General features: G+C 39.8%; 1 protein-coding gene across 7 annotated transcripts in view; it reads right to left on the bottom strand.

The window, feature by feature from the left end:
* Window positions 1-18,302, bottom strand: part of LOC147199255 (neurexin-1a-like) — a 196,036-nt gene that overhangs the window by 31,776 nt on the left and 145,958 nt on the right. For all 7 annotated transcript variants that reach the window (XM_086121384.1, XM_086121385.1, XM_086121390.1 and 4 more), the window contains one exon: window positions 1,077-1,248. In XM_086121384.1, coding sequence (XP_085977510.1) covers window positions 1,077-1,248 — 172 coding nt within the window. The remainder of the gene's footprint in view (window positions 1-1,076; window positions 1,249-18,302) is intronic.

Here is an 18,302-nt window from a genome sequence, read left to right as displayed (position 1 = left end):
CTCCGCCGGGTGTCCGGACTATACCTTAGAAATAAGGTGACAAAGTCAGCAATGTGGAAGGGGCTCAGAATCGAGCTGCCTGTACAATGTTTGCTGTTCCAGGATTGACTATTCACCCTGCCATGCTTTCTCCCCCGTCTGCAACATGTCAAAAGTATTACCGTCCATGTTTTACCTGAGGCGAGCAGGATAGAATGAGTACATTTGACCATCTTGCTTTTGGATGGATGCCACAGCCATTGCTAAAAAGGTCAGTAAACATTCTGGGGCGGGGGAGGGGGGAACAAAAACAAAAACAAAAACATTTGTCCTACTGCCCAGACATTTAATTCACTCTCAGACTCAACCATCTTGATTTGGAGCTGGAGAGCACATTCTTTGGGTGCTCATATTTCGATTTATAATTTAAATTAGAGCATCAGGATGCGTCCACTGTACGTTGGCGCAAACTCAGAATTTGACATTCATTTATCCACAGTAGCTTTTGTCAAAGCCTTATGCAGTTCATTTAGTACAATTATCAAGACTGTGACATTTCAAAACATTTACAGTAAATGCATTCATGTTATTGACATGTAGAGACTTCACAGAAAAATACCAGTGTTGCTGGCTCCTTCCTTAGCCAAGGAATCCATTCAAATTATGTCAACGTCATGCAAAACACACAACAGGCTCAGCAACTATATACATAGAATTCAATTTCATTTAATCGTACTGTTGCACTATAAACTCACGATTAACATTTAAGCATTGGTAACACACTGAACGTAGCATGTAGGCAGATTTTAATCGACATACTCTTATTAGTTCCACTGTCAAGAGCGTGGGTGGCGTTTGAGCAAAGTTGTATTTGATAAGGGGGGAAAAAAAGCAATGTTAAGAAACCTTGATATCCAGAAGGTGATTAAGGCATGTATGAAAACACTGGTATTATTCTACACAGCTGCTGGAAAGAGAATAACCAAAAAAAGATTACATAATCATAACAAGTGCAGTTTGAAATCATTTGCTTGATCGTATTTTAGTCAACCTGAATTAGCAAATGCATGCGGCTAGAGGGAGAGTGGGTCACTCACCTTGGGGGTAGCGCTCAATGACGGGTAGATCGTCCAACTGGAGAGTGGCATTACCCCCACTCCTTGTAAACTTGACTATGTGGTATTTTCCATCGTTTACAAACTTTGACGTCTCCTCTATGTTAATGTCATCTGTTCCAACATTAAACACAACAGCAATGTTTCCTCTTTCCTGGAACAAGAAGAACACCAAAATGCAACAGGTTAGAGATTTCAGTTCTACAAAATGCCCTCTACTCTATGTCATGTTATTCATATGTACTGTAATCACTGTGATTTAATTGGATAATATAACATCACAAAAATCAGGAATGGCTTGTATTCCGTCTTCTCAAACAATAAAATGCAAGTGGCCACTAAAGTGTCCGCTACGATGGACTTTTGATTACGTTTCCGTGTTCGTCTATAGGGAAAATGAACGATCATTTAATCATTTCTTTTTTAGTATTTGGTGTTGAAAGATGTGAAAACCTCTCTCTCTCTTTCTCTCTTTCTTTCTTTCTTTCTTTCTTCTGAAATTCTGTCAGCATTGTGTTGAGCAGAACGATGCTGCCCAGAGGAGGTTTTGGTGAGTTTAGCTTGACTGTTTACTTAAATTCAGCCAAATGCTGCCTGATTATTAACATAATTCTTAGCAATAATCAATTCCACACATAAATAATAGAGTTGTAAATGGGCAGTAAATAATCTTGTGTTGTTTTAAAAAAAATGCTGAGTAAACTCAAAATAAGTTTTGCTGTTGTGAAAATTGGCCTTCCCGTATTTCACAGCAAAGAAATAAGAGAAGCAAACAACTTTCTTACTTTGTTGTGCCATAAATGTCAATTATTTATATTTTAAAGTTCTTACAATGAAGAGTAATGTTTTAGCCCAAAATAATACACGGTCTGTTTTTTATAGTGTAGTGTGCACCTCAGCTCGTATTTGCGTTGTCATTTATATTCAGTGGGAAATCTTTTAAAAAAACAAAAATAAAACAAAAAAAACGTACGAATTCAAATAGACATAAATCCATGCTGTGGAAAAATAAAACATGGCTGTCATGTCTATAATTTGTGCAATATGAATGTAATAACTTTTGTTTTAGTTTGGCTTCTTGTCTATTTAGGGTGAAACGATACTTAAAGTCACTGCTGACAATTAAGAGAAAAAGTAAGTCTCAATGATGTTTAACTTCAGACTGTTGATCTCTACATGATGCTTGAACAATTTATGATTCCGAGTTGTTAATATTTACTGCTTAATCAATTTTCAATGAGTGTGCATGCAAGTGCAAACCCTTCTCTCCTCTTTGGAGATTCGATGAAATGAGCATCGGGTTGGAAGCTAAACCTATGGTAGAGCTGCAGCACTCTGCATGTCATTATCCAGTCAGCACAGGCAACACAGCTCTGCATCTCAGTCTTTTGCCATAACTCTCTCAAATTAAATAAGCAACTACTTTCCAACACCCCCTGCTCTTTGTTCTCTTCAAGTTGAGACAATTCAGACCTTGTCTAAAAAGGCAAAAAAAATGAGAGTACAATCAATATCTTTAATTCCATTCATGCTAATGTCTAGGTCAGGGGTGCCCAAACTTTTTGGACCGAAGATCTACTTTTCGATCAACTAACCTCCCGGGATCTAACGTTACCGGCACGCGCGTACACGTGCGCGCACACACACACACACACACACACACACACAAACTCTGAATGAGAATAATGATGATAAAAGATAGAGCGCAACAGCTCACATCACAAGCTGTAATTGCCGACTGCTAACAACGTCCGGTGACGTAATCACGCGCCACCGTAAATTCAAGATTTACCTGCTTTATTTTATTTTTTCAAATTTTTTTTGTGAAAATGAGACTGATAGGATGATTAGAGTGCAGCGTACATTAACACAAAAAAAAATATTACTAACATGTACAAAGACACACAAATGGTTGTTTGTTTTTTTTCTCCTCGACACTCCTCGGATCTACTTGGGACCTGTCTTAGATCTACCGGTAGATCAGGATCGACGTAATGGTCTAGGTTGTCTAACCTTATGGAGTACTGTATTTTCCGCACAATAAGGCGCTTTGGAGTATAAGGCGCACTTTCAATGTATGGCCTATTTTAAAACTGCTTTCATATATAGGACACACTGCATTAAGGTGCATGATAAGAGAAGCCACAATTCTGTCTGCGGTTGTGTTATCCATCCACTAGATGGAGGTACGCTAATGAGAATACAATGCAATACAGCTTTATTTACATTATTACATTACATTACATTATTTACATACAGAACATTTAAAATACCTCGTCCAAGAAATCACAAAATTGGTCCGTATATAAGGTGCATCGGATTATAAGGCGCACTGTCGGCCTTTGAGAAAATTGAATGCTTTTAGGTGTGCCTTATAGTGCGAAAAATACGGTACTTGTATGATTCACTGTCTCATTTGAGGAAAAAAAATTCACAAACGCTAACGTAGTAGGCCTCGTGTCATGCTAGTGGAGTGTGTGAGAAGTGTGAGAGGATGATTGTCAGACATTGATGTGGCAGTTAAACCTTGCCGATGAGTTAATTTGCGTCAGGTTGAGTGATTTGCTCTGCAAAACCCTTCAGAAAATGTCCCTTAGACAGCAGCTGTGCAGTGAGCAGCACCCTTCCGCATATTATCATTTAAAAAATTTAGTCCAAGACAAGTATCTATAAGAGATAACAACAAGAGATCCTTCTTAGACCTTCAAAATCCAGATATATTCATACTGAACTTCTTAGTAACCGACAGTCTTCAGGGATGAACTCAATTAAAATCCTGCTTTAAATAGCTCCCTCCATTGTAATTTGAATGCTTCCTGTGGCCTTGTTCAGGTTTATAACTTAAATGTCCTTCATACAACAGAAGACTGACATCTGATATCGAGACATATTTTAAGATGAAAGCTTGAGGATGAGCGACGAAACAGGTAAGAACATGCTAGTTAATCTCTGACCTCACAAAACAACATGCTCCAACATCTTGTTGAAAGTCTTGCCAGAAGAGTGGCAGATGCTCTATGTGCAGGGCTGACTCCATGTTTCTTTTTTTTTTCAATTACAGCAATTGTCCTTCAACTTTTGCCCAGAACATAGATTTAGAGACATTGTTCATCCATTATGCTGTTTCTCCTTCCAGACAAGCCTACACATGACATGCACAGTACATCAGAAACATTCTCTATTTATATCACAATGTTAAAAAAAATAAATAAATAATATTCAAATTGGTTGGACTTAAAAATGCAGTTCCATCCTCTGCTGAGAGGATCCCAATTCTGGAGCTTAAATATCTCATGGGCTAATGTCAAAGTGATTGATATCTGCTCATATAAACCACAGCCATACTGCAAAATCAGGGCTGCTCACTTGTGCTGCCTCATGGGAGCATACTGTATGGCGCATACATACCACACCCAGAAAATTTAGCCTTGCCTGACACATTCTTCAAGGCGTCTTGATTAATTGCTCATCAAGCTGCAATAGAGTTTAATTAACTGACGAAGCTGGTCCACCATTCTCCTCTAATCTCGTCTCTGTTTCTTAATGCCTCTTATCCTTGCAGCTGGAGGGTGGACTAGCTGCCGTAATCTTGGGGGTGTCAGTTGCTCGTTAAATGTACCCGTCTGCAGTCATTATACAACCCTAGGCATAGTTGTTTCAGTAGTAATAAAGCTGCTAAAACAGACACTGCAGACCAAATGCTGGAGTAGCGGGGTTTCTTTCTTAAGCCAATGCCAACAAAAGCATACCAGAACTACTGCATCCTACTCTTTATTAAAGGTAATGCACATACAAGTGGTAGATGTAAAAGGTCAAACAAAGCACGATTTAAACCATGAACTGTTTACTGGACCCATTGTTTTGCCCATTCTGTAAAGAAGATGGAAATGTAAATTGCCATAGTGTTCTCCCCATTTCCTGCAAAATATGAATAGCCTATGTCGGTGCTCATTTGGAAGTCGTTTATGATGACCACGGCTATGCTTGAGACATATTTTATAGCTCGTCAGCCCAACGCCACAGGACTGCAACCCATCATTCTACGCTGCATGAGCCTCTGAGGCTCAGTTGGCAGTTGGAGGAGCACCTCTGCCATCCCTTAAGTACGTCTTTGTGTGCATCTAATGTATGTGCACACGAGCAGACTGACTTGAGGGAATATTATGATCTCACTACAGAGGCCAAATGTCTTCATGTAGCAAGGACATGCAGGCTATTCTCTCCACCTTATCTTTTAATTACCCCTGACGGTCTTCTCCTTCTACCCTTTAAGCTTTGTTAATGAAATTATAGAGCTAATGGGAGAATTAGCTACAAGAAAACGACTCCTTCTTTTTTCGCGGCATGTATTTCTGCTCCAGGAACTGTACAGTATGCGTCATCCATACCTCAGCATTGATGGCTCCACCAAAATGTTTCATATGACAGTGTAAACTAGAAGTCTGTCTACTATTGTATTGTTTCATCCAAAAGCCACAAAAGTGCCATATAATAATGATAATGACAATAAAATTAATGATAATAATAATAATAATAATAATAATGACCATTTTCAACTTTTCTATTCAATGAAGCAACATTTTACATGTGGGCATGTGTTGTTTCATCACTCTTCAACATTCTGGTGAGCATATGATCAAGACATCCTGTTGGCACATGGGATCAAGTCTCAATATGGCGTCATCACACACGACTGCATCAACAAAGCAGCTCTCCTCATGCATTTGGGCGACCAAAGAGCACTGACAAGAAGACAAGTCGGGTCGATGCGCAGCGCTGATGGTTCTGTGCATCAGTTGTCGTCTGCCATTAGAGTTGCTGCTTCAGAAATGCCATAATTAATTTCAACAATTACTAAAAAAAAAATAAAGAGTCATTTTGCAAAATGGGTACGCATGCCAATGTAAATGGGATGTAACCATAGTTTCACACATAATGGCTTATGAAAATTGATTGGAGAAGCATACCATTGCATTAATGCCGTTCTCAAAATCTGTATGACAGAATTTCTCTTTTTCCGTCTTAGAATGCAGTATGAATGTAAGAATGTTTTAATGATGCCTGCCAACAGACACACACGCAAAACGTTTTCCAACATCAACATTTCAACAATAATCATACAACTGTAAACACTTTCCGGGTCCATCTCAATTATGTGTCAAGGATGGTGAAAGTTTCGCTTTGTTATTTAAAAAGGATTACTGCTGTTAACTGTAGTGTAATCTGGATATCTTGGAACTATCTTATTTACTGCTGTGGTCATGAGATTATTGAAATCAAACAAAAAAGGGATCCTCGTGGAGCAAAGTTTAGATTCTGAAAATGGAAACCAAACCTACTTCTCATCGCGATGGTATCTCCAGTGTGCTGAGGTAAGAGTGCTGTGAGCGCAGCTCATTTCAAAATCAAAGCCACCGGCTAAAGTGCCTAATTATCTGTGAAGTTGGCCTGAAATTACTTCCATTGCTAGCAGACTTCATCAAACAACTTTTCTGCAGGAGAGCTTCATCAAATATCTTTTGAGTATCTTAGAGTTGATCGCTCCAGCTGCATCAGCCCCTAAATGAGGACTCAAAGGGAATAACAGAAGATTTATACACTATTATCTACAGTCTATGTATAAATCATGAAGCATCGCTAAAGAGATGTAGCAACAACATACACATAAGATATAGAAAAATAAAGTAGAGAGTCGATAACAGAAGTTGGAGGAAAAAAGCCAGGAACTGCTCATCTCTTCCTAAAATGCCATTTGCTATCTTATAAGCCTTTTCTTTTGCTCCATCTTCAGCTCTGCAGTGACACATTCCATCAAGAGAGGTCAACATATATCTGGAATTTCATTCTGTCTCACTCAAAGAAATCAATTCAGGTTTAAGGTGATTCTGCTGTCTGTCCACTTGTGACAGCTGGCGAGCAGTCGGGGTGAGTCGACCTTCAGTTCTGTCCTCTCCACCGGGATTTCCTCCCCCCTTTCCCCACGGGCATGCCAGCATGCCTCACTTAGCTGTATACGACAGTATGGACCCCTATCCACCATCGTGAGATCAAACAGAAAAAATAAGGGAGAGAGTGCAACTAGTTGAATGAGTCAAAAAGAGGATAATATTGGGTCTTCAAAATGCCAATAGTTAATAATAATAATAATAATAATAATCAGAGTTGACTTGGAATATGAAAATAAATCACACAGATGACTATGTCTTACTTTCAGAATCAAATTCAATGAGTTGGATATTCCAGGTCCGTGCTTTGCATGAGAAACCCTGCAATAATCAGGTCTCTCTGCTCATAAATATGTAGTTCTCTATCGTTCTACTGAGCTCTGTTCCGCTAGATTTGGTTAATGTTTGAACTCCTCAAGTAATTATGTGACAAGTTCGCTTATCTTGTCAAAGCATTCAGACATGGATGTTCCCAATGTCAATTTAGAATGCACTAAAATCATAGAGAAGATATTACATCTCCTACCTCTTTGAAATGATTACATTTTGGACATATCCCCTCCCGTAAAAGGAAAAAAAAATGTGACCAATGTGTTGTGATGCCCAGTGTCAGAAAGCTTGGTATCAGTCATATAAGCATTTATTAAATTATATTATATTCACCAGTGTGTTTATTTGACTTTTTCATTGTGGTGTTGGTGTTAATGTTTATGTTATTGGTAGTAGTAGTAGTAGTAGTAGTAGTAGTGTATGATTATATGATATCATGGTCTTGAAACTGTGACAATATTGTACCTTGAAATTTTGCTGTAAAATGTAACAAGAAAAACATGGTGAACATTGGTGTTACATTAATGATACATCTTATAAAATCGAAACCTAATTTTTCCAGCTTCCGTAAAGATTTGATCTTTAAATCTGCAAAGATATGATTCTGATGTATCATGTGCTTTTTGTAAGGCTGACGTGAGACACTGAGCACAAAAAAACAGATGCGTCTCTCAAATTCATCTCACATATCCGCTCTAATCTCGCTTCTTTATTGGAAAACCAAAAATCAATATCACTTCCTTTCACCCACTTATTCTTATTAAAGACATATATTTTGCCTGCAAAGAAGAAACAAATGTGTTGCTTCGATTGGAAAACAGAGCTCATCTTCTGTGATCAGTGGCTAGAATAAATAAATAGAAGTTTGAATTCTGAGGAACAACATCTACCCATCCATATACATAGCAATTATGGTGCCATGACTCTAGGTAGGTGGAATAGCCTACTGTATCATAGGGGAGGTTGGAATTTTTACTGTTCTAAGACCTTCATTCCAGTGTCCACTCAGTTTGTTTTGCTCTCATCTCCACAGTGAACGCTGCTAGAATATCTGTATCGGATTTGGGGTTTACCATGTTCTGCAATACTCACGACCGGTGTCATTTTAATCTCTACTCATGCATTTCACACCATTTTTGGGGAAAGTAGAATTTCCGGGCGTGTCATAACTAACTGACATGTTGAGTCGAGTGAGTCTTAACCTCCATAGCAGAGGCTGCGTCGAACCCCTGAGACCGATTCACCGAACCCCTGGGTTTCGATCGAACCCAGGTTAAGAACTACTGGTCTAGACACTGAATAGCAGCGGCTGCCCCCCGCCCCCTTGTACATTAAATATAGAATTTCTTGCTTTGCTGTTGGTGCTCGAATGTCTCATTTTCACTTTGAACAAGGCCTTTCTCAAGGAGGGATTTGATGGGTGTGAAGTAGTTGACAGAATTAAAAAAATGAGGCATATTTCAGTCACTGTATTTGCAATTGAGGATCAAGCTTTGTCTGCCAGCAAGCCTAGATAAGTGGTGACAAGTGATCTGAAATGTCAGAGGGGAAAAAAACACTAATACATCTAGAAACACATACAAAAAAAGATGCATTCATACATAATTCCTAATATTCTACATGCTACAACTTCGCACATTAAAATCAAGAGCAAAATTTAGCTAAGCAGTGCTGTCTCACTTGCTTAAAACTATGGTGTAAACTCAAGTTACAACCTTAATTGTTTAGGTGGTTCCGTTTGTAACCTGATACATTGATAAATCGAGGTAATGTTTCCCATTGAAATGAATGATAATGCAATTAATCTGTTCCAGACCTTTGTGTGTGCGTGTGGGTGTGGTTAAAAATAAATGTAGTGCAATATAGAATTAAGTAAAAACAGACTATAACTAAGAAAAAAATATTTAGAAAAATCTGAGGCATCCAAATAGTTTTCAGTTTCCAGCAATGCCTAATGTGCATATTGCCAACAATGCTTACACAGCGCGAGAAGCAGCAAAACACAGATCTATCCGCTCGCCACGCCGAGGATAGAAGTGTACGTGAAATAGTACGTACCTGAAATAGTATGTAAATGTAATTTTTCTATGAACATTTTTTGTTTCATTCAAATTGTTTGGAATCAGGGGCATTCGGGTCCCACTCTATAATTAAATGCTTGGGTTAGGGTAGGCACTAAGAATCCTGGTCCCAAAGTGAAAGAAATATTTACTTTTACTTTTTTTTTTTTTAGGTAGCACATGCCTGTTTGCTTGCAGCTATATCTTTCACGGCTAGAAATTTATTTTTAAACCACCCCCCCCCCTCCCCAAAAAGATAAAGGGTGACTGTCTCTGTACATAATTCTGTGCTGATGGTTGCATACACACCGCACTGCAGATAAACTGCACCACTGAACAACCAAACGCACAGTTTCCTGACCCTGCATAAACTTCACTGGCAAAAAAAAAGAAAAAGCAAACAAACAAAAAAAACATCCTTGAAAAATATCAATCCAACGTATTAAAAATACAACAACTTCATATTACAAGTTCAAAAGCAAACAAGCCGAAGACAAGATGTGCATAACTTCCTTGTTGGTAATGAAGCCCAAATTTTTGCTTCACAAGGTGAGTGAACAGCCATCAACACCATGCCAGCTTCCCTTGACACACCATACAAGCATGCGTCACCCGCCTCTGCACTGCCAGGGCGACAGCGCAGTGTCAAAGAAAGTCCTTGTTAGGGCCACCGAGAGCAGGGTGACACGTCTTGCCAGAGCTGCCATTTTAACAAAGTAAACCTTGAACTCAAATGTATATATTTTTTCCCACACATATTTAAAACTACAAAATAACCTTTTACTTTCGGGAGTCAAGATTTTTTTTATTTAATTTTTTTGCAATTTATTTTACTGGTAATTCATTTGAATGGCACAAAGCAACATCTGCTCAGCGATAACTCAAGTTGATTGAGAACATGCAAGTGCCCACATCAACACTCTGAAAGGTGACGGCATGCGGGCTCCAAGTGACAGACCGACGAGGCACTTTCATTTGCTATAGCTTTTGATTCTCGTTCTCCTTTCCTCTCATATTCAGAAGCTGACAGCATGAAAAAAAATAACGATTGAAAAGAACAAGTCTCAAACAGCAGGATAGATTGCTGGGGCATGTCAATTTTGGTGTTATATCGAAGCTGATTTTTAAAAGTCTAACAACTACAGACTGCTTTAAATGTGTCACTCAAGCATTGGTTAAAGGAAAAAAAACTGAGACTTCAACAAGATGCAGCTGAGGCCACGAAGTTGATTATTTGATAGTTCATGCATTGTTAATCATTACTGACTGGACCTTATTACCATGCACCTTGGAGCAATTGAATGGTTAAGTAGACGAGCTATTGACACATTTTAATTGGTGCATAATGAGGACGCCAATTATACTTGCACTAATGAGAGGAAATTGATTATTAAGGCAGGTATGTGGCCTTAATCAGGACGGGATTGATGGAAGAGGACAGCCCTATCCTCGGACTTCTGTCTTTTTAGCAATTTCCTGGTAGAGTGAAACAATGGCAATTTCCATCCTGCAGTGTTCACCAAAACCACAGCATTAAGATGAGATACACTATCGAGGTCGGATTGTAATCATAGTTACTTTGAAAATCAAGTCATCAAGAAAGGAACTGTGTTCTTTTTAAATCAAATAATCATTAAAGTAACTACTGTAAATTACTTTTGCAACGTAACGTGGCAACCCTGTTGAAGGATTTCACTAAATAAAAATACAACACAACTGATCGCAAAATAAATCATGTTAATTTATCAAAAACAAACAAATAAACAAATATCACTTTTAGCATTTAGTAACTTGCCTCAAAAAAGCCACGTCTCGCCTTTTACAGTACTCGGTCTATTTTATAGTGCAGTAGTAAGTGGTGATAAATGGCAAGCCGGCATCCATTTACATTTTCCCTTTTTACAAAGTATCAAGTCATTCGTCTCCAAACATGTTAAGATGGCAATCGAACAGGTCCCCCTTTGCATACATCTTCTGTGGTTAAAAAAAAGAACTCTGGGTGGCACACTTATGTGATGCAGAGTCGTGTCAGGAGGAGTGAGTTGGAACCGATGATGCACATCATTAATGGTCTGAAATAGACTGAACATTTTTACTAGGTCGCAATGTTAATTGACAATGATACTTGGGCTGGTGCCTCGCATGCAGCCTGCGGCTCCAACTCTTTCCACCAGTTTCTGCGCTCTCTCACTTTGCTTTGATTTGAACACCCTATTATATTTTTGTCTCCTGCTCAAATCCCTTTTTTCAGAATTTTCAATATCATTTTCCTCTGTTTGTTTTTTTAACCTCTTTAGTCTTTTCTTATAGGTGACTTGAGAAACAGACATGCGCGTGGCACACTCACTTCATATGTTGAAACAGCCACCTACACAAACGTTTGAACTTCGGTTGTCTCCCCTGATATACAAAAGTCTCTCTTATGATGCCAGAGGTGTAATCTGAATGTACTAAAACACTGGAAGAGAATCGGGTACAAATGGTGCAAATTAATTGCAACACTCGGCTGTGATTTTTCATCGTAAACTTCCATTATTGATCTGATTAAACAGATGACTGGCTATGACCGTGGAGCAAAGATGCAGGGAATTTGATGTATATCAACACACGAAAGAGCATTGATATGATGGGTCCAGCTTTTCCACTGACTAAAATTATTGCCTCTTTCATACAGTATCTCTGATGTAAAACATGTCTCAAGTCTTGTCTTCATGTCAATGCTAAAGCAGTCTTCTTGCTAATGATTACACCAATACAAATTTGATAGGTATATAAATGTCAATTCTAATTTGTTTTCGTGGTGTCTTTCACTAAAGCCAACCGATTTGGATCTCAAAGTGTACGACTGTAAACTTCGTTCAGAGAACTTAAAACAGCCAGGGCTTTCCCTACTATCGAGCAGAATAATAGTATAAATTCTGTTTTGAAGTATGTTGCTGTCAATTGTATTCACCCTAACGAATGTTAGGTTACATTTTTTAGAGGTGTGAGCATTCACACTCAACAAAAATTCATACTGTGGATCTGGTGACCAGTCAGCTGGGATAGGCAACTGGATGTATTCGGTAGTACAGTATTGAGACTGACGATAGTGAACAATATGTATGCTGACAATGTAAAAAAATAAAAAATAAAACTTTTACATTTGACCTATGAGGTATTTTTTAATATTCTCATCAGTTCCGTTTTGCACTCCTCAGGACTGAAACACATTTTAATCTGCAATATTGTATATTCATTCAATTTCTAGCTGCCATCTCTTGGGCACCTAAAGATAAAATACAGCCAACTGCGACAGTTCAGTTCAGATAATAGAGAATCAGACAGTGACTTTGCTGTCATTAATCTCTCACCCAAGCACCTGAATGATTGATGTTGGAAAAGAGGAGAAGAGACTTGATTTGTGTGAATGAGAGAGTATTTGAGGGCAAAGCTGTTGCAAGCAGGGCTAAAAGAACAAGGAAAACCTTGAATATAGAAAAATGAAGGGTGGAAAATCCAAAGCTGGTGGACTTAATTAGAGGGCAAAGAAAGAACAACAACAACAAAAACAAATCAATGAATTGAGGCTATCAAAAGGAGATGTTGGGGAGGGAAACCTTAGGACCATAAGAATGAAGTCAAACTCAGCACATTGTCAGATATTGTGTTATATCCGATGTCTGGCTGCTCACCAAGGCAGATCGATATAAGTCGTCCAAATGTAGGCCCATTACAAGCTATTACTCTCTTGTTCAACCACAGCTCTTTGCTTTCTGGGCTCGGTGATAATCTGCCGGGCATCCTAGTGTCACAAAGGTTTTACCTGTCAGTAAACATGAGCATTAAATCATAACCACACATATGACTAAGTAAGCTTTTAGCATAGTGAGCCTGCTGTTTGAAAAGCCACGGACCCGGAGGAGGATGGACGGGCTGAAGTTAAAGGCCTGAGGTTGTGGTGCTGCTGTCAGCTTTCAAATGTTGCTGGAGACAGGGCGAGAGCAGGAAGGCATTTATCATCAGCAAGGTAAGCGGGTTTTCTCGAAGCAACTCAGGCGAAAAATGAACAGCTGCCATGCCTTGCGCTTACAAAGACTGTGCCATTCTGTCTGCCTTTCGCCAGCCTTGCTTTCCAGCAACAGGAAACCAGTCAGACATAATGTCATTCCAATGCTACACCGTACACGACACAAAACAAATGAAAATACAGGAGCAATGTATTATAGGCAAGATAGAAAGGAAGGAAAAGGCCTGGACCATTTCCTAGAAATCAAGGTTGATATCAAAAACTAGATACACGCACCCACTTCATGAGACAGTGTTCGTGTTTCATGAGGGCCTTACAAAGGCTCCATGTACAGCACTCCATACCATACATGACATTGATTTTCTGGGAAGCCATGATGTGGACTCCTTTCTGTTCGGTTTTATAACTAGAAGGGAAATGAGGTTTTCCCAGGGCTGCATCTTTCTGAACTGGTGGTTTCACAATTGTCCAAAGTCATCCCCAGAGGAAAATCACGTCACCCTCGTCCTCATTTTCCAGCACAATGAACGGAGGGCTCTTATCTTTGTTTCAGTCCGACTCAAAGAGATCGCGGGTCCCTTTTGCCGTGCGGTGCGGCGCGGGGTGATGGGGAGGGCTGTCGAAATCAAAACCCCTCCCATGGGTGCGCTCACCAGGCTGTTCACTACTTCTCGCCAAGGAGATTCACTATGTACGTTCTCTTTCATGGCACTTTCTTATTCATCATAACACAACTTCAATTTTATTAACCTCTCCAGCTCAGCATACATCATTGCCTCTGCCGCCAGTCTCTTTCCCTCCATTTCTATTTACGCAGTGCACCGCTTCCCCACGACGCCCATGAATGCGCATACACAATGCAAACTCTCAGCCTCTCACAAGTATTCAGATCTAGTAAGCAGTTAGATGGAGGGAACTGAGGCATTTGTTTGCACTCCAGGGATGTATTTTATCTTTTCTTTCGAAAGGTGTTGCCCCCACTGCCGTGCCTCGGTTCGGGGGTCATATCCATCTAGTTTTCTGTTCGATGCGAAACATCAACAGAACCAGAATAATTAAAATCACAGGAAGCGTCACGTCTCGATCTTTGTCTACATATGTCTACATTTGTGGCTAAATGGTATAATATACTGTACATGAATGTATATTGCTTAAAATTATGTTGTTCATTTGATTTGACCTTGCATTATTACAGGGTTTTACACCCATTCTATTTTTAGCACTTCAGTAATTTTACCTGTTTCTCTGCTGTGTGACAGGACATTTTGAGTGGTCCTGGCCAGCACTCTAATACCAATCATGTGCTACTCTGAAAGCCGTCAGGAGGGTAGCACAAGACCAGTAAAAACGCACCATTAAGATGAGTATACTAATCACAGATGTACTCAGCTAAAGTAGAATACTGCATTGATATAACCATGATTGGGGGGAGAAAAAACGTATCCATATCTGTCAGCAAAGCCTGGTTAACACGGCAAGGTTATAAAATTGTCATCAGACTTTCAAAACACCTAATGATAAAAATTCCCGGGTGTAACACATTTGAACATACCGCGTGAGGTGGGCAGCCACACGGCAAAATCAACACATCACACAATAAACAATTTTATTCATGAATATTCACATGTTTGGCGGAACATCTTGCAAAACCTCTCAAGGTTAAACGTGACTTCCGATTAAACAAACTTGGCAGAAATGGTGGAGGCAACAGATTTTCTGTTTTGATTTTTGATTTCCCAACGAGCATCCTCTTCGATTTGTGACCTCGCTTTCTGATTGGCTGCACGTCACTGTCAACAGGCTGTGTGCTTTGTTTGTCTCAGGGTACATCACATGTAGTGAGTAGTTAGGCTTAAACAATCCAACAGTTGAATGTCCCCGACTTGAAATTAGAGAAGCCCAATGTCCTTCCGAGCGGTCGAGATCAGTGTGAACACACCACGCACGTCAGGAATATCTGATTAGATGATCTTTAGACCCTTTCCGATACTCAGAGCATCCGTACGATTGTCAGGAGGGTAGAATTTGTATTAAAAGCAGACTAATTATCCTGCCGTGTGAACCGGGCTTTACACCATGAAAGCTTTATTCGTATTACATCTAAGAAATACAGAAAGCGAGCAAATGAAAATGGGATTAGGTGTTTGCATGGCATACTGAAACTTAAATCCTGACTCTTTTTAGTGCTAACTTATCATAAACGGGGTTACCCTCAAATGAATTAGCTTATCAGACGTCAGATCAGTGATAATAAGCAACGCCTCAAGAGAAACAATGTTCTATTTCTCATGAAAGATTTATAAGTTTCCTCCTGCTGCAGTATGTTGTGACTAAAAAGAATTCCACGCAAAGACATCTCTGTCGTCAATATGCTGGCCAGGCCATAATGAGAAACCTAAAACAGAAAAAAGACACATCTTAAAGAAAAGCATGGCTGCTTTCTCACCGTATGCTGTGGCGTTTTGCTGCTGAGAGCATTTCTACAGGAGGACGGCGCACTTGTGACTTATGCTAATGGGGCGCTTTCTTCCAGCTGTTCAAGAAAAAGACATACATATGCAAGCACAAAGAGCACATCAAGCTGGAGAACGCTGAAGGCCCCAGTTACACACAGCAAATTTATTCAGTGTACTGTAAGTGGTGGTTTGATGTAATCTATCTCAAAAACATAACGTGCAGTGCGTTCAAGTGCCGTGTACAATCCAAGATTCAGAAGCAACCTCGAAGTGTTTCTCAACACTTATGAGAGCAATGACATGTTCTCCTAGAAGCTGTGAGGGGTAAGCTGTTTTCAAAGTGAAAACTCTGGAAATTTATGGCTGCAGATTCAAATCAGGGCGCAAATCAAATGTATTTATAGAGCACTTTAAAACAACCACCGCTGGATACAAAGTGCGGTCAATGGAGCAAAAATAATTCAAACAACAACAAACAATAAAACAACCAATCAATAACAAAGACAGTAGAAAGTAGAAAAACAGTCAAACTAAAACTCAAGTCTCGTGCTGAGTCAAAAGCCGAAGAATAAAAATGAGTTTTAAGATGAGTTTAAAGATGCGTAGCGAGGGGGCGTGCCGAATGTTCAGTGCAAGGTCATTCCAAAGAGAGGGACCAGCAACGGAAAAGGCTCGATCCCGATCCCCTCTAATCTTCTACTTAATTCTCGGCACCTCTAATAGTGTCTGGCCTGCAGACCTGAGGCCCCGGGCAGGTGCTTTAGGGGCGCAGGAGCTCAAAGAGGTAAAGGGGGGCATGGCCGTTTAAAGATTTGAGAACAAATAATAGGATCTTAAAAGGAACTCTTAGATGTATGGGATGTACAAGGGCCACTGGGACCAAACACCATCACTTCTGTCTTCTTTTCAATGAAATTCAAGAAATTTAGTGCCAGAAGGCATAAAAGTGGCCTCAATGAGACAGCGTATATTTTGCTCAGTGGGACATATATCTGACATCTGGGGCATAGCAGTGGAAGGAAATACCATGTTTACTTAAAATGGAAGCCAGAGGCCCTCAGAATTGAGCCCTGTGGAACACCACACAGCACTGGGGCAGTTCGTGACTCAGAGCAACCAAGTCTCAGACAAAAATAGGACCCAAACCACTCAAGAGCGCTGCCGTCAATGCCCACCAGGTGCTGCAAACAAGCCAACAAAATACTGTGATCCACTGTATCAAATGATGCAGTTAAATCCAAGACAACCAGACACACACAGTCTCCAGTGTCATTTGCCAGGAGGATGTCATTATTCATCCAAGAAAGATAATAACTGTACAGTAGGTGCATCAATTTTTCCAGATTTTTTAAAATGAAAGGTAGCTTAGAAATGGGCCCTAAAATTTGACAGTACATCTTGATCAAGGCCAGGTTTCTTGAGGAAGTGTTGCACCACAGCATGTTTAAACTGGTGGGGAACTGTACCAGAAGACAGACTGCTGTTAATAATGGCTAAGGCTGATTTACCAATACTCGGGAGAACCTCCTTAAAGAAATGCAGAGGAAGAGAGTCACAAGGGCAGCCAGAAGACTTAGTTTGGCAAATCACATCCTCTATAAATGTCAAGTACACAGCTTCAAGAGAATTTAACACAGCTGAACATGAACATGAACATAGGGGTCAAACGTGGTATTCGAAACAAGAGTCCTCGCTGTAGTAACCTTATCAATGAACTGAGCAAATAGCCCGAGGGGGTACAGAATCAATAGTTTTAAATAGTACGCGAAGGTTTTCACAATTAGCCTGAATTCGGTTTGATTAATGTTCTCTTTTGGATTCTTTAACTGTGATCTGGTAGTTATGCCATCAGTCTTTCCAGATTTGATAAGAGACATGAAGCTTGTCTCCTGCTTAGGTGTGCGAGTTCTGTCTATAAACCAAGGCTCAGGTCTAGGATTTGACATACAGAGAAAACTGCTTTACTGTAACGACCCCATGGAAACTTGGTTAAGATGGGGTAATTATGCATTAACATAAATGTCAATGTGATGACAAATGACAAGAAATGATGAACAAAAAAACTGAACTCAATGCTTGTGGCCCCAGGACACTTTGTGGAAATGTGCCTTGTGAGGATGCAGAGGTGTGCGTTCACTAATTGGTGGGTGTGGTAAAGAGTTGGTTTTGCACTGCTGATGGGTCACGGGGCTAAAATCAGCATGAAATCGGGAAACAGCTGCTGTCTGAATATTAAAAAGCGATGGTCATGTCAGGTCTCCTGCATGCAAATCTGATAAGAAGCTGAAATAAACAGAGCCACTCAGGTGTAATGTAGCCAAGACAAATCCAGCAGAAGGGATATGCCGGGCCCTTATTAAAGCAGATCTAAGACAACTCGACCAAACCTTAATTTGTGTGATGCCATA

The sequence above is a fragment of the Hippocampus guttulatus genome, chromosome 10, assembly GCF_054856545.1.
Source record: "Hippocampus guttulatus isolate MCC_2025c chromosome 10, RoL_Hgut_1.0, whole genome shotgun sequence".
NCBI classification, from domain to species: Eukaryota; Metazoa; Chordata; class Actinopteri; order Syngnathiformes; family Syngnathidae; genus Hippocampus; species Hippocampus guttulatus.
The sequence above is the reverse complement of the archived record's forward strand: the minus strand, read 5'-3'. Positions and strand labels throughout refer to the sequence as shown.